The following is a 17,281-nucleotide window of genomic DNA, read 5'->3' as shown; positions in this document are numbered from 1 at the left end:
ATCCCAACAACAAGTGGCATAATAAAATAGCTATTTTAATACAATAGAATAAAAAATAGGAATACAGATAGTGAGTAAATTTTACATCCCTTCAGGTTCTGGGAATCTGGCTTGCAAATGGCATGGGACAGACCCCAGATGGATTTTCCCATGGCCCACTGTGCAGATCCCATCCGTGGAAAGGCTCTGCCTCCCTCCCATGCCATGGTGCCTTTTAGTTTGCATAACAAACAAAACCAGGCATATCTTCTCCTGACAGCCTGGACTATTACCTCTGTAATAACACCCACCAGTGCACAGCACAGGCTGGCATTGAGGACTCCAGCAGATTCCCTTGCAGTGGCTGCTCATGCTAATGTACAAGCTGCATACAATGCCTGGTAGGACAGACATGGTCTGTTCATGGTCACTAACTCCTCGAATAAAACGTCTTCTGTGAGGCTCCCAACAGAGATCCCAAAGGCCCTTGCCACTTTGTCAGTATGGTCTAAAACCAATGGATGGATTGGATTCCAGAATGTACTGGAAAGCAGGAAAACATAAACACACAGCCTAGCCATGTAAACCTTGATTTTCTTAGGGAATTGGGAAAAATAAACTAAGCATGTTAAAAAATAAAAAGCAAAATTGGCACTAGCTGAGAAGATAGCAGGGAGAGTGACTTGCACAGAATAACACTGAGCTCCTGCCAAAACTTTATGCCCTGGGTGACACTGTCACCTTTGTTTGCCTAGTCACAGATAGGTTCCAACCTCAGCCATAACTTTTCAGACAGTAGATATATTTAAAAATAGAACCATGGCTTTGCACTGAGAACAGTTTTGCTCTATGAGCTCAGGAAGCAGTGAAGCTTTGTGACTCATGGCCATCCTGACTTCATTATCTGCCTATTTCTAAACATTAATTAATAGCTGTAATATCATACTTTGTTTACTCTGCATCTTATCTCAGGGCTTCATCCTCCAGCCCTTAGTTGTATTGTAATCTTTGTCTTCAATAGAACTCTGCACAATGGAGGATTATTCATGTGAGTAAATTATTAACTGAAAAGCATGTGTACAGGTCTGCTCCAAGTACTCCACTCAGCTGTGCCCAACTCAAGAAGTAACTAGTTATTTGCTAAAGGCCTGATCCAGCATTCGTATCCATCAATTAGCAGGTGTTGACTTCAGTATGCTTTAGTTTAGGCTTTAATACTGTGGTCTCATCTTCTGAGACCTGGTAGTGACTTCCACATTGCATGTCTCTTTTCTGGAGGACAAGGGTTGGGAACATCATAGAGACAGTACCCACAGCTGTCATGGGGGAAAGGACCCTGTCCTCGTCCCAGGTGAGCAGAACCTACAAGGCCAATATAAGTGCTTATGCACTTAAAATTTAGCATGTTCCTCCAGGACCTTCATTCCTAAGTGGTAGCAATTTCTAGGGGGGTCACACTTATTACACCATGGCCCCTGTTTATTCACACAAGGGTGTTCTTTATCCACAGGCACCTCCCTCCTTAATACCTCAAGCAGAGCTGACACTGTATCAGAAAGGGGAAGAGCAATGAGACATGGGACATCAAAATATAGAGCCATTTGTCTGCTTTCCTGCATTTTCTGTGGAGGACTGCTGGGGTGAGTCCTGCAGCCCTCTTCTGCAGGGGTTTCCTGCCATGGGTGAATAACTCACCTGACAGAAAGCCTGGCCCCATAAAGCATCTTCTGAACCTTTTCCCAGGAAGCAATTTAAGGGGTGAAGTCACAGCTTTTCCATCAGCAGTTTCAAATAGTTTGACCAATACTGAAGGGTCTGGTGTCGCATGTATAACACCAGGATAAAGTGCAGAACTGTCAGGTGAATATATACCTTTGATGCCGGGGTTTGCAAAACGGTTGAATGCCAAGGGTTACAGTGCCTTCCCAGCACGGGCTTCAGACAAAGCCTTCTAACTGCATCAGGCTCACTCAGCAGGAACCGAGCATGACCTGCTCCAACAGCAAAATACAAAGCCTTCCCTTGAGCCCTGCGTACCTCACATTGATAAGTCGCACATACTGTGGGCAAAGCCTTCTGCTCTGTCACCTCCATGTCATGCTGCCCATTTCTTTGTCATCCTCCCCACAGGGTATCTGTTGTGTCTGTACTGTGCTACACACCTCACTGGGAGCCAACCCCACCCAAGAGGAGAGCAGCTTGATCATGGAAGACACGGAAAGGAAGGGAGAGGAAATTAAGGTAAACAGGCTGAAATGGGCCAGATTATTTGGCACCTTGGGCTCTTTCCGATGTTTATACAGGTTAAAGCAGCCATTCTCCATCTGTCCTGGGCAATGGCTGGACACAGTCCACAACAGCCAGCTCTGGGTGGCCCTGCTTGAGCAGAGGGGATGGCCCGGATGACCTCCAGAGATCCTTTCCCACCTCAACCCCTCTGTGATTGTGTGATCTCAGAGCCAGCTGGTGCAGGTTTCCCTGTGCAGATGAAAACTCCCAGCTGGTTCATTAAGTCAGAGAAGCAGTGTTTTTTCCATCTGTGCCCACAGTGCCAGCAGAGAATGTGTTCAGGAAGTGAGAACATGTGGGAGACATGGGGTGGAGCTCTGCTCCACCAGGTCCCACCTTTTATGCAGTGACTTGGTACTGGGGAGACAGAGGAATTAATTCAGGATTAATATCTTCTGGCAAAGATAGAGGAATTAATTTCAGAATGTGGCTCAGACACCACAAGGATGGGCTACATCTGGCAAAGCAGGTAGAGCTAAATGATCATGTCTTTTCCAGGACACGAGAAGGATACAAGAAATGGCTCTATCTAAATTTAGCACTAGCATAAGCCATGTTATTGATGATTATTTTAGAAAATGAAACAATACATTCCTTTTTAGATGTTAACTCTATTTTCTAATGTTTGGGTGCTTCATATCTCAGTGTGCAAACAGATAAATATTAACTGCTCTAGAACAGTAAAGTATCACTTTTACTGCAGTTGCCTGTATTCAAAGGCAAGAGGAGGTAATTATCATTGTTTACATTAGCCATTGCCTTGCAACTATTGTGTTAAGAGAACAAGTCCTAGGATAATCAGTGTTTTATAACTGTGTTTTTTCCTTCTAAAGTGTCTAATCTTTGTGTTGTCTTTTTCTTGTGGTGTAATCAAGTCTTGCATAAAGGCAGATAAAATCTTAAAGTTGGGAAACAGGTGGAAGAGTTTGGGAGAAGGTATATTTGTCTTTAATCATATTCATATTGCAATGAATAGACATGGCTTTATTATTTTCCCAGACAAAATGCCACATCATATTTTGCACTTCTAAGTTGTCTAACATAACAACAACAGTATCTTGGATAAGGATAGCGAAGGAAGCACAGGGTATGAAGGGTGGCTGGTAAGAGAAGACCAGAGATTACACAGAATATTCATCAAATAAAAGAAGCAATTTTCCTGGACAAGTTAAAAAAAATCGTAAGACCAGTCTCTCAATCCAAAATGCATATGCATTTTCTTACTTACCTGTCGAAGTGGTGAACAACGGTCAATTTCTGAGTTTGTAATGTAAAGAGAATATGGTAAAAATCTCTGGAAAAAGAAATCACTTGTCTCAGACTCCATGTTTTACTTTTGCTTGATAGACAAAGAAATGCAAATGAAATGCCTGATTCAGCAGGGGAATGTGTTCTGCTTTTCATCCAGGAGCAAGATGAGATAATTTTAAATCCCAGAGCTGCATCACAGCACATATACTCAATACCACTTTAAGGATGAGCAGAAGTGCACATCATGCCTCTTCCTCTCAATATTAAACATGCATATTTTTTGCTGTGATGGCACCATAGAGGACCATACTTTTATGGACTTTAATAGTAGTTTCACTCTTTTCATTGTATTTTTAATCTTTTTACACCACAGTCAGGCCCCTTGCACCCCTTGGATGCCTCTGCTCCTCCAGAGCAAGGATGTGGACAAACAAAACAACCTGCTTCTCAAAGAAAGGTACACAAACGTTGAAAGGTAAAAGGAAAGCTGACATGACAACTTAGGCGGCTTTTAGACCCCAGAAAGCTCAGTAAATCTCATTAAAACCCTGCTAGAACTCTCAGAACTTGAATCCAGCACTTGGGGTCCATGGCTCCAGCTGTGCTGGGCCAGCAATTGAGCAACGTCCTGGCCACAGTGCTCTGTAGGCTTAAGAAAAGCAACCAGGATATGAGTTGTAGGCAGTGATGTCTCCAGTGATGTGACAGGCAGGCAGATGGATGTCTCTGCAGAGACTTACAGACAGCCTCTGTGAAGACATACCACTACCTAATAGCCCACGTGGGTTTAACTCCTAATACAGAGCACTTTAACTCTAAGTGGATCTTTGCTCTGCAGCAATGCCATGGATTTTCCTAAGGGACCGCTCTTTTAAAATACAATTTATAAATACAATCTCCTCTCTGCTTAAGAAGATTGTATTTATACAACCTGTCATAAAAACTGGCAGCAATTTTCTGTAGAGAGGAGGAGGAGGAATGAGGAAGAAGGAAGAAGAATAATAGCATTCAGACTTCATTTACCTGTGGGAAAGGCTTAGCAAGGACAAAAGTGTAGGATTTGATTGCAGATTTGTGGTGGTCAGTCCCAGAGTTGCTGCATAAAGGCGTATTCCTCTGGATACTGCCAGTAACAGGTATACGTGAAAAACTGAGAAAATGGTGCTTGATTCTAGGACTCAAGTGTATTGTCAGCACAAAATGCACACCTTCAAATGCCAGGAATTTTCTGGTGGAACATGGGCAACTTCCTTCAGCTGCAGGGAAACTGTGCTGATAGCCAGCTAGGGGAGAACCTCCAATACATCTGTCCTTTGAATCCCCAGTTCAGCCTATCTGCTTACCATGGTGTTTTTAAGTTTACTACCTTGGCAGTTGTCTTGTTTGAACTCTTCGGTTCTTCCTCATACATCCAAAGCATGAAATCACTTTGTCACCTTTTAAATTCACCAGTCAGGAAATAAGTGACATTTTATTGGCACACTTTTAAAGAACTAGTCAGCATCATCACTTTTTTGCCAGTTGAGTGGCACAGACCTGTCCCAAAACAGGAAGCAGATTCTTGCCTAAGTATTGCTGCATAGAAGTTTCTGAGTCAACACTGGCAAGGTCTGGTGGGTGTTAACTTGGTGTGATAATGCTTGTGAGGGACAGGCATCTGGGGCACACCTGCAGAGGAGCCTGCAGTGGGTGGCCAGCAATCCTCATGAGAAACCACGCCTTGGTTTCTGGAAGCTGATCAAGAAAATGTCTGAAATGTTGTCTGCCAGATAACAAAAATGAGTTAGGGATAGGTTTTAAAAAAACATCATATGCTCCTCTTGCCCCAAGCTGGACTGCTGGTGAAAGACTGCAAACTTGGGAAAGACCACTTTGAGGAATGGTCAAAATCTCATGGTGAATTAAACAATTCTGCTTGTTTTTCATCACAACCTCAGTCCTGTTCCCATTGAGCTCACTGGCAAAACTCCCTCTGCTTCTAACAGGGACCAGAACCAGCATCAAAAATTTGTGCTGCCTTATACAAGCCTTGCCATGGGACTGTGTTGCTGGAAGTAACTGCTGATACAGTTCCCAGAGTGGCCTGCACAGTTCCCAAAGTGAAAGAAACCATAGCTATAGCAGATACCTTTTCCCAGCAAACAATCAGCTCATTTGGTTATTTGCATAGGTAGTTACCTGGGCTGGAAGTCAGATACACACAATGGACAAGGAAATAGATGAAGATAGAGGCTGAAGAGGCTAGAATTTGCACAGTGGGGGAAAAATCAAGACAAAAACAACAAACCTCAAACCCTTTGTTTGCTCTTGTTGTCTGTCTACACATCTTTGGAGTTCAGCTGCAGGCAGTTAACATCTAAAATTGTGGTAAGATCTTGTATTTTCTTAGATTTTTTCAAAGCTGTGGAAAGGGTTCAGATGCCAAATTTAAGCCCACAGACATAATCTCAGCCACAGCTTTTTTTGTGTTCCCACCATACAAAACAAAGGCAGCTATATTTATAAATAGATTTTCTTGTCACGATGGGTGACTTCAAAAAGCATGGTCTCTCTGCCCCTGGGAAATAGCTACCAGCTGATTTTCTTCTCATCCTTGCAGAGCAAGGGAGGAGTGGCAGCTTGGCTGGCCAACTTTAGGAAAAGAATTGGAGCTGCCAGACCCAGGTCAGTGCAGTTCAAGCCACTAATTATAAATATTGTCCTTTTGTGTATTCAGGGAAGGCATGACTCTTTCCTTGACCAAGAACATCAGCTACAGTTTCCTGAAGCCATGTAGATATTTTATACCTCACAGGCAAAAGGACCCTCAGGCAGGCAATGATCTTGCCATGCTTCTCCCAGGGACAACATAGGGCACAAACATCATTTTACCCAGGAAGAAAGGGGTGCTCTTAAGGGTAGGGCTTATTCCACTGCACATAAAATCCATCTACAGCCACGCATCTCCTTTACCCTCCCCTCCTCATCAAGGGAGGAGAAAAGATTTCTCGAACAGGGTTATTCCGAATTGTTTAGGTGTTTCCCTTAGGATGTAATAAGCAGCAAGTCAGACATGCTTGTTGCCCTCCAATGACTGAAAATCCGCTCAGCTTACGTGGACCCAGGAGCCTACACTGTTGGCATTTCAAGGAGTGATAGATGAATCTCCCCTACTGCTCCATGAATGCAAAGCCCAGCTCATTGCAAGCATGAACTCAAACTTTTCCAAGGTCAGCTATGTCCTTGTAAATGCTCAGGGAGCCAGTTTCCAACAAGAAAGCTGGAAAAAACTAGCCTCTGTTTTAAGGAGATTATCTTCAACAGAGATTTGTCAAGCTGAAGTACAGCAAAGGGTGAAGCCAAGGCATGTGTTCCTGTGACCCAGTTACCTTCAGGAAACCCAAGCAGGACAGAGAGGATTCTGGCTTCTAGCTACAAGAGAACAGCTAAGCGTTAAGACATAGTAACCTATAATTAATTTATTCCCCCAAAGGATAATTATTAGCAATTTATTTTTTTTTTTGCTGCAAAGTCGCAGCCTAATATTGGTACTGATTTTAATTAACTAGCCAATGGGAGGCAGGATGGGCTGAGGAGAGATTTCATACAAAAGTTAATTAATGCTCTGACCTAGTTTAAAGTGTTGCTTAAGTGGAAATTGGGGGGGAAGTTGAAATCAACCAGTTAGAGATTTTTTAGCATCCATATTACCGGTCACATAATGAGTCCTCCCACGTGATCCACAGAACTTAAATTAGCAACCTAGAAGAAATTAGTGAACACACAAGAAATAAGGAAGTAATTTCCAAGGCAAACATAGTTCCTTCTTCATGAACACACCTGAGTTAGAAGAGGAAAAAGCCCTTCTTGCTCAAACCAAGCACCTGGTTTATAGCTGAGCTCAGCTCAGGGCACTGCTTAGCCAGGAGGCAGATCTGAGTAGCACCAGTCTGGCTGAACCAAGTAGTGGGACCAAGCCAGTGTCCAGCACATGGGAGCAGAGCTCAATACCTTTGCTCAGTGTTACTTGTAAGAGCGGTACTCCTGGGGGGACAGTATTTTGCACCTCGTGGAAAATGTGCTGGGTTTACAGAAGCATCCTGATGATAACTCATTATGTCTTTAATGAGACTATAACTATCTCTTGGTTTCTTCCTTTTGTTCTTCCCAGATCTGTTTTAATCATGTGTGTCTCAGATTAATAACTTCTGCTTTGATTTATTTTCCCATTACTGAAAATAAGACACTTGAGGATTTTATTTAATCTTTTTGTTTGTTTTGGAAGTAAAAGATGATATATCTTACTGATCATCTGTAAATTCCTCATATAAAAGAAGATTTCTCCTCATGTCTGAAAACCAGGGCCCTCTGTGATTCTTGTCTTGGGCCCACAGCTATTTATAACCACCCTGCAATCACTTTTGCAAACTGATGCCAATGAATGCAGGACATCATTGATTATTGCCTTATTATTTTTCATTTGCTTGGCACTGCCCCTGTCTTGAAAAGTTAGCCATCTGAACAGGCAGAAAAACCACACTGTGGGAGAAAGGAGGTGTTAGTTCACTCCTATTTCACAAGCAGGAGTCTGAGGCACAAGGACATGAAATTACCAAGGTCACAGTAGTGCAGAGTCAAACCACCCCATCCTTTGCCCATTCCTCAGCATTACATCATCTTCCTCTCAGCTGGCAAAGTGCAATTGGGATTATTGCAGTTGGAAGGGCACAGAAAGACCTAATTTTAAAATTAGCATATCAGGTTAACTACAGTCTTATAAGAATCTTTTCCTTTTCATAAACAGCTTCATCAAGGTGGTTGGGAGTCAGATCATGTACCCAAATTTTGTGAAATGTTGATTCACCAGGCAAGCAGCTCTGTTTGAATCACTGCAAATCACTGAAGCAAATGCTATCTGGCAGCTAAGCATCACATCTTTGTTTAGGTCACTCCATAGATAAGCGGTGGCTTAAACGCTCTACTAGTGGAGCCTCACAGCCTTTTCTAGATCACTTCACAAAAAAACATATAAAATTACTTCTTTGCAAATCACAGCCTAATATTTTGTTGGAAGCCTGAGGTGACTCCTTCCTGAGAGCCAGGAATTACACACCCTTGGGTTCTGACTTCTCCCTAAAATGCAGCCCAGTCCTAGGTGAGGAATATGTTTAGACCTTTCAGAACCCTATTAAAACTCCTTTGTGTTGAGGATACGCCAAATATCTCTTTTCTCCTTTTTCTGTAGGAACATGTAAATAAGGCATGTTGTCCCGTTGGCATTCAAAGAACACCACGGCTGGAAAGGGTTAATGAATTGTGGCCCTGCTTTTAGCACCTGATTAAGGTAGTGGAGGCAGGTTCCTACAAGAGCAGCTGGAGCCACATTCAGCTCTCTTAAGGAGTTGATCAGTGTTTGTAAATAGCCTTGGGCTTGGGGGAGGCTTTAGCTTCTTGCTGCTGGGATTTTGTCCTGAATAAGGGACCAACGGCTTTCATAGAAGAGCGTGAAGGACTTAGATGCCCAGTTCAGGGTGGCAGGGAAGGTAGGCTGCCCACCTTTAGTTATCTATTTTACTCTTATTTTAAATATTGTTGCTGTTCCCTTTCCCCTTTCTGTATTGAATATTCTACCATTTTATCTAGTTTTCCTCCATTTCCTCCCTGAAGAATTGAGATGCTTCCTGAATTGATGCCTGCTTCTGGTCCCCTTCACCCTTCTGCACCAGGGGTGGCTGAAGACCAAAGCTGTGCTGTATGCCTGTGGTAGCCTTGGCGTGAGGGGCTTCTAGCCTGTGCTCTGCTGTGCTGCAAGACCCCTGTCTTGCATCTCTTGGGGCATGTTTTGTTTCCATCAATTCCTTCTTCCTGGCCTCTAGAGGCATAGGAGAAGAGGGCCTGGCCTTTTGTAGGGCCCTGCTGATCCCTTCTACTTGAGGCTGTGCACACTAAGCAGAATTAGAAATCATATAGGTCAATGTGCCCCAGTCATGTCTAAAAGGCAATACTAGTTGTTCTGATAGCTGTTGGCTTCCCTCAGAGGAGGTGCTGTGTCTGCACTAAGGAAACCAAGGCATGGTCTTGTTGGGCACATTCACTTTTTGAGAACGATTTTGCGGTGGCAACCACCTTCAGAACAAGACACCTCTCACCTGCCAGGTAGGTGAGCATGCTGCTGAGACCTCTTCTCCATAGGGCTGCTGATGTTCTACCTTGCACATCCCATCTCTGCTCCTGGTTCCTGCCTGCACATTTTGCATACTCCTCCTCCCGTCTTGAGAAGGGCACCCCATGAGCTCTGTCACTAAAACTGGGGAGTATTGAGTGGTGGTGTCCACGCCCATATAGGGAGCAATGCTCTTTCTGCTTCTTCCACAAGTACTTCCCAAACACTGGACCTTTGCTTCATGATGCTTGTTTGGGCTTGGCTGCACAGCAGTCTCCTTTGGCATGTTCTTGCACGAGATTTCAGTGAATATGGCTGAGCTAACCTGGTCCTGGAAAGAGACATCTTTCAGTAATGCTTCTTGTCTTTATTACAGGTTCTGTATTTTTTGTTTACATGGTGATGCTTGATGAAGCTCTTAGATCAAAGAAATACTCCCACCCCTCCACTCCATGAGAGATGCAGGGGAACTGAATAGGCAGCTGCTAAGAGATTCCTGGCAGAGGATCTTGCCCTTGGCACCCTGACTCAAGGCACGTGATTGCTTGGCTCTGTCTACAGACACTCGCTTGCGTGGATGCTACATGGCTTGTTTGCAAATACTGGCAGCTCCAGCTGAAAGGTGCCAAGTGCTCACAAGCATCCAGCAGGATGTTGTTGGTGACCTCCTTTGTGAAGAATGTCCCATCATTGGTGCCAGCAACAAAGTCCTGGCATGACCAGGAGGCAAAAGGACAATGTAATAGTAGCCTCCAACCTCTTGAAGGGCAGCTGAAAAGATGACAGAGCCAAACTCTTCTTGATGGTGGCAGAGGGTGTAACAGGTAGCAAAGGTCACAAATTGTGGCTTGGCAGGTTCAGGTTGGATGCTGGGGAAAAAAAATCCATACGGGAAGGTGTGCAGCCCTGGAACAGATCACCAGAGGGGTTAGGGGGAACCTCCATCCTTGGAGGGGGTTCAAATATCTGCTAGACAAAGCTGCAGCTGACCTGCTTTACCACTGGCCATCATTTCCTTCTAAGCAGGAGGTTGGAATAGAGGCTTCCAGAGGTCCCTTCCAACCAAATACTCATAGGATGACAATCTCGCCTGTTGGCATGTGCTGCGGGAAGACCTAGGGTGGAGCCTGTGGGTTTGTGACTGCCAAGTCTGACGAGCCCATGTAGTGGGAGGAAGAACCCAAATGGCAGCAGATACTAACTGGCTCCCAGGCAGCTCACATGCTGTTCCACCAGCAAGCAACCCCTCTGACCTTTCTCTAGACACGGGGCAGCTGCAAGGACAGGTCTGTGCTCTGAAAACCCCCTTGCAGCATGGGATGCACTAGAGCTACGAGCAGACAGACAAGATATTTGTCCACTTCTGACGCTGTCATAGGGGGAAGGGGGCAGAAAGAGCTGAAGAGCATCGTGTCTAGTGAACCTGACTTTCTGTGCTAGTAAAAAATCAATGTGAAAGTCCAAGTCTCGATTAAAAGTGATCATACAATCCTTATCCTCCCTGTCCATATCTTATCCAAGTCTGTCCAGTACCTATGCATGTGTACTTGCTTAAAGTTTATGCTGACATGTAACATATTAACTTCTGTAGCTGGTCAAAGCTAATGACTGCGATAATTCAGAAGTTGTATTACCTCCAGAAATGGAATACCAGCCCTGGAGGTATGTGGCATGTTATCTAGAGCCTATTCTGGGCTTAATTTTGTCTAAAAATTGTATTTAAATGTGTTTTAAAAAATAGCTGTTATATCATCATGGATTGCTAGTCCCTTTGTCATTCAGTATAATGAATCAGTGGTCAGTAATTTCTTGTCAGGCAAGTAAAATTACTGTCTTGAATCATATTTGAAATAAGACAGCATGTACAACCTAAAAGCTTAATGGGCGAGAGACCATGTAAACAGTATGTCATTTTACTTTGGGGGGGGGGGGCACATGTTGTAGCTTAATTTAAAGAGTGCTAGGGCTTTGAGGAAGGAATTGGAGCACTAAAGAAGCAACGTGTTACTGGGAGGCAGTTGTATGCTAGTCCTTGGTTTTGGGAAGATGGAACCTTATCTGTAATTTTAAAGGCTTACAAAACACAAAAATGTATTTTCAAGGGGAAAATTTGGATGAATCCTGCATCTTGTAGTTATACAAGGGAACTGGATCAGTAACTGTTATTAGTGCTAATGTAAAAATTGTCTGTACTCCACTTGATCAGGGGCACCTAAATGTACCATTAGCACTTAGAAGTCTCAAATTAATGAATTAGTATCCATGCTTGTCCTGAATGAGGTAATGTTTTTCCTGCTGAGAGGCAGCACTAGATGACAGGAACAAGGAGCAATCTCTGTATGGTGAATTTTTGTCCCTCTGATCATACCCCAGGTAAGAAGGGCAAATTTGGGCAGCTATTGCGATCAATTCACAGCCTTCAGTGCAAGGAGTTTGCTGGCACCAGCTTTTGGACTGTGGAAGTCCATCCTTTGCTCACTTCTTGGCCTGATGTAGCTGTGTATCTTCTGGACCATGCATCACTGCTTGTCACCAGGGTCAGATAGCCCTGGTTTGAACCTGTCTGTGCTGCTTCAGCATGCAGTCCTGGCCATTTTAGGGCAGAAGAGGCAGATTTGGCTGTGCTCTGTTCCCTGCCCTAGGGTTTGCCCTACATGTGATGGTTCAGCAGCCCAACTCTTAAAGATTTGGCTGTTGCCGTTGAACCCAAGGTGTTTAGTTTGGGGGGTTTTTGTTGCCTTCAGCAGTCTTTATGATCCACTTTTTTGCAGGTCATGTAGCATGGATATCCTGAGCCATGGTAAATGCAGGGTGCAAGCAGGACTACAGGGTGTAAGCAGGACTGCAGGGCCTTAGCCCCTGGGGGGTTGCTCACCAGCAATGGCCCAGCAAGAGCACTTGGCTGGCGAGGGTTTGGAGGCATCATTGCTGCATTGAAGGGTGAGGTCCTGCAAGATGCTGAAGGTTATCAAATGGTTTCCCAGTGCCAAACAGCTTCTTCCTCCAAAGCTGGTGGTACAGCCCCTCTAACCCTGTGTGCCACCTCTAGTGCTCCACAGTGAGATGGCTTAGCTGGCACAAAAATTACCTGCTGTGGGGGGAGAAAAGTTGGGCTGGTGGTCCTGCACACTGAATTGGCTCAACCAAGGGGCTTCGGGAACACTGCAGTGAGTGCAAGGAGCAAGGTGAGGCTGCTGGTTTTGGTGTCAGCCATCTGTGAAATGGCACCCAACAGCCCAGGGACCATGATGGAGGGGGCTGAGATGCACCCATGAATGCAGCAATTTCATGTAATCCTGGGCTTGGACCTGATGCTGGAGCTGCTGGAGACAAATGTGGGGGTACAGCCCTCGGCCAGCCTCTCTTGTTACCACTACCCCTGTTTAAAACTGGGATGGCTTTCCCACTGGGACCACACCCATGGTCTCTTTAGACCTTTAACTCCTTATGACTCAGATTTCCCTTCTGTGCTAAGCATGAATGGCACAGAGACTAGCACCAGCCCTGGTATTGCAATACACATGGAGGGGATGTATATACACCCTTATAAACTTCACAGTAGCTCTCAGTGATGGGAGATCCCACCCACTAAGAAGGATTAGACCTGCTAAATTATTTTTTTTTCTCCCCCTTGCCAGTTTTGATTGAAAATTACTTGGGCACTCAAGGAGACATCACTGTGTTACCTTCCTGTGGAAGGAATATCTTCTTTCTGCTGCCATTAGGGTTAAAGTTGCTTTGAGTGATGTGCTCCTACTAATATAGGTGGGGGTCTCTTACATAGAAGCCCTTTTAAGGGGCATTAAGTGTTGTAAATAGAGCTTTCATTCATTTCAGAAGCCTTCTTTATACTGAAGCCCATGAATCATGCCAGCTGATGCCAGCTCGAGCTCTGATGGCCAATAGTTTCAGTGCTCCACTTAAAGCTCTGCAGGGAAAGTCTCATAGATTTTTAAGCTTTATCCCATTATGGTAAGTTGTCACAAGATTTTAGATTGATTTGATATTTATGTAGCTACAGAGCATCTCTTCTGATCCAGTCACAGTTTGGACTTCAGATCTAGTCTGGCATTTTTAACTGTGGCTCACAGACTTCTGTATGCTCTACTTAGGGCAGGATTTCTGAAGGGAATATTTTTCCCACCATCTCTCAGTGTTAACAGGGAGTTCCCAGCAGGGATATTCCAAGGATATTTTGCATTTTTGTGCTGCTTCATGTCTGTTTAGTTGCCTTTCAGTCCTCAGTAGTTCCTCGACTTTGTGATTACAGTCTCATTTAACATCCTTTGCTATGGAAACTTGTATTAGTGCCAGGGAACTGCGAAGCAAATGCCAATGCAGAGTTTAAGAGTGGGAGGGAAGCATCATGAGACATGATGTTTATGAGGGAAGTGGAAGGTGGAATTCCTTTCATGTAAACCCAAAAATCTGCATCAGTACTTTCATTATATCAAATTTCTCTCCCCACACCACCCCCCCAGACTTTCTCAGGTTCCTATGGTTTTGCACTTTTGTTACCCTAAGTATCTAATTATTTTCTTAATTTATCCAAGAAATGAAAGGATTTTCTAAAAGAATAATGACGATATTGTAAAGGAAACAAAGCCTGCTTTGCCAATGCTATCCTCTTCCTCAAAAATGGGTGGATGGGGACCGGAAGGGAGGGGGGAGATGGAGGAAGGGAGGATGCATGTATTGCCAGAGCAATGGTCTTGCAAGAATCACGTAGCTGTTTTAAATTCTGTAAAATGAAACATGCTGTGCTCTAAAATGACAAGATTTCTTTCCAGTCTATGGGAAGTTGCTGTTATTTAGTAACTCCAGGTTCCCCTGATGGTGAGTTGCTATTAAATAATGTGAGTCATGGAAATTATAGCTCTGTGGAGACCCAGTTCTGGTGCCTAGCCGCATGTCCCCGTGTGGTATGTACCAAGTGAACAGTCCTGGCTACCTAAAGTGACTGATTTACAGCAATACAGTACTGGTAGGTGGAATGGCTGTTCCAGAGAGCAGCTGTTTTTTAGACTCTGTGACAGATCCCACTAAAATGTTAAACATACCACTGCTCTAATTTCTGATTTAAAAGGTCAAATGGAGGTTAAAATACCTGCTTGGCACTTCTAAGGTACAGACATGCATGGTTTGGCTGTGACAGTTTTGCCATAGTAGGTACAACCACTTAATGTACTAGGCTGGGGGGGCTGGCTTGCTTCCTGAACAACATTGTAACACTGGAAAGAAAGTCACAGACTTTTATGTGGCCAAAGTAGGAACTGGTTGACTTCTTCCAGCTTCAAGTGACTTGAGTTGCTGTGTGTGTATCAAAACCCCAGCTGGAGAAGCAAACAAGTACTTCCCACCATAGGATAAATGAAGAAAGAAAGGTATGTTAGCTCTAGTAAGAAGAAACCACGTACAAAAGTAAAAATGGATACTGTATAGAAACCATTCCAGCCCTTGCTTTTTGCATTAGAAGTATGAAAACCATATGTTCAATTTAAATACAAGCTTCAGCAGTGTTTTGGAGGCCTAAGTGCAGTTACTTCAGTCTCTTAAGTTACTGGTTAGTTCCTTGTTGGTCTTCAAAAATACATTACAGATCTCTTGGCTTGCTTGCCCATACCGGTGCTGCTCTTTGGAATGAACTCTTGGCTTGAATCTTTCACAGTTGCAGCAAAAATTGCAATGAGCAGCACCTGCCCTCTGATGCTGAGCCCTGAGTAATTTGGGTCAGAAGAACAGGACTAGCTGGAACTTCTGGCGTATAACCAAGCCTTTTTGGTTTTCTCTTTCATGTAGTTGGGGAATAGTGTTTTTCTTACAGAGATTCATCACTGATGCTGTGATCATGCATTAGAAGCCCTACTGTATGCTGTTTTTCCTTGAGATGATTAGCGAAAAGCTGCTAAGCTTACCTTTGTCAGGTTGAATATATATATATGAATTATACATAGAAATTCATCAACTCTAATAGCCACTTGAAAAGCTGCAAACTTTCCTCCAAGATGTCTGCATTCCAAAAATTCAGCTTTTCTTGTCAGCCCAGTCATCATGAGACTTGGAAACATTTGACTTCGATCTTCTGGGTTCGGGTACGAAAGCCTTGCAGTGCAAAGCCACGTGACTGGCAGCATGGTTTGGTCTCTGTATAACTTCCAGGCAGAATGCAGAAAAGGCAGAAGGTTACTGTTTTTCCCCACCTGGAAGGGAGATTTCTGTGAATCTGAGCGCTTGGGATCCAGCACGGTTGTCTCCATTTGGAGGAAAGATTGGTAGTAACAGCCTGATAGGGTTTTGTGGGCTTGTAACAACAAGCCAAGACAGTATTTCGTGAATACACAGGGATTTGCTTTGCTCAGGTAGCTGAGTAGCAGACAGACATATCCTACTTCCCAGCTGTTTCTGATGCCTCTAACACAAACACCCCAGACCCTCTGTTTATTATTGGAGAGGAGCTGTGGCTTGCCAGGTCCTGGAGCTGCCCTCCCTTGGTTTTGAAGACCTGGTCAAAGCAGAGAGCCACAGCCAGCTCAGGCTTCTCAAGTTTCAGGCTGTGCTCATGGCTCTGACACTTTTTCCTCCAAGACTGGAAAAAAAAAAAAGTGGTAACACATTAATAAACATCGTGCCTGTTGCTGTCTTGGGATCAGGGACTTGGTAACAGCTAATGGAAAGCCTCAGCAAAACAACATGCAAGCCTATGTTACAGAGCACTTGAGATACCCTCCTGCGGTGAATGAAGAGCGACAAACTCCTTCATTCCCAATCAGGTGATCCCTTACTAAAACCACAATGGTATCCATGTCTGGGCACATTTCTGCTTCCTTTTTTGTATAAAGAAGGGGTGCAGAAATTCCCCAGGCTGAGGAGCAGAGCACTGCAGTTAGCCACACTTCATCCAAGCCATTGCTGCATGAGCTTGGTCAGGGTGCAGAAGAGGTGCCTGTGCAGAGGCAAGGCTGTGCAGAGCCAGGGAGCCCCTTGCAGGGCCTTGTAAGGCCATCCATCTGAGTTGGGGGTGATTGGAAACTGGCAGCGGGGACAGGACAGAAAGTCAGCATGAGTGGCTTGTGTGATGCTGAGGAGGTGGCTAGTGCTGGGAGCTGGTGATGCTAGTCCAACTGCAGTTGGTAGACTCCATCAGCAAACTCGGATTCTTTGTGGGGGAATAAAGGGTTCTCTCTGCTCCCCCCCTCCCCTGCTTTTCAGGAGGAAAAGTTGAAAGTTTGAAGTCACAGTTGAAAGTACAAGAGGAATATCTGCCTGTCTGTCAGTGTAACGTAGCCCTGAGGTATGTGCCAAATTCTATCTACTGCACCCTGGTTTAAACAGTGCTGAGAGGCCAGGACTTGCAGATCACATCACCCTTGGAAAAGAGGTCTCCGCCTGGGGAATCAGCTCTGTTCCCAGAATAATGTAAGCCAGTGACTGAGCCACTACAGCTTTGATTTTTCTTTTTATTAATTTGATTTTTTTAATTAGAGGTCTCTTCCCATGCCTGCTTAGGCCAAATTCTGTCACTGATCCAGTCAGTAGAATATAAACTGGTGCAATGTAACTGCAAATAAAACAGAGGGTTCAGTACTGAGAAATGTGAGCATCAAAAACCTCCAAGTAAGT

At 44.3% G+C, this 17,281-nt stretch overlaps 1 protein-coding gene across 23 annotated transcripts in view; it reads left to right on the top strand.

Moving 5' to 3' along the window:
• Nucleotides 1-17,281, top strand: part of SHLD1 (shieldin complex subunit 1) — an 83,802-nt gene that overhangs the window by 9,894 nt on the left and 56,627 nt on the right. For 7 of the 23 annotated variants that reach the window (XM_075035633.1, XM_075035628.1, XM_075035644.1 and 4 more), the window contains 2 exons: nt 1,490-1,619; nt 2,110-2,220. The exons of 1 other annotated variant lie outside the window; for it this stretch is intronic. Coding sequence is in view for 2 of the 22 variants with exons in the window: in XM_075035654.1 (XP_074891755.1) it covers nt 2,110-2,220; nt 3,893-3,976; nt 9,536-9,654; nt 10,038-10,071 (348 nt within the window). In the remaining 20 variants the exon portion in view is untranslated. Of the gene's footprint in view, nt 1-4; nt 1,620-2,109; nt 2,221-3,892; nt 3,977-9,141; nt 11,523-17,281 lie in introns of those variants that run through there. 15 more of the 23 variants (XM_075035647.1, XM_075035643.1, XM_075035641.1 and 12 more) reach the window with 13 other exon arrangements.

Source organism: Buteo buteo, chromosome 9 (genome assembly GCF_964188355.1).
Source record: "Buteo buteo chromosome 9, bButBut1.hap1.1, whole genome shotgun sequence".
In the NCBI taxonomy this organism is placed as follows: Eukaryota; Metazoa; Chordata; class Aves; order Accipitriformes; family Accipitridae; genus Buteo; species Buteo buteo.
The sequence above is the reverse complement of the archived record's forward strand: the minus strand, read 5'-3'. Positions and strand labels throughout refer to the sequence as shown.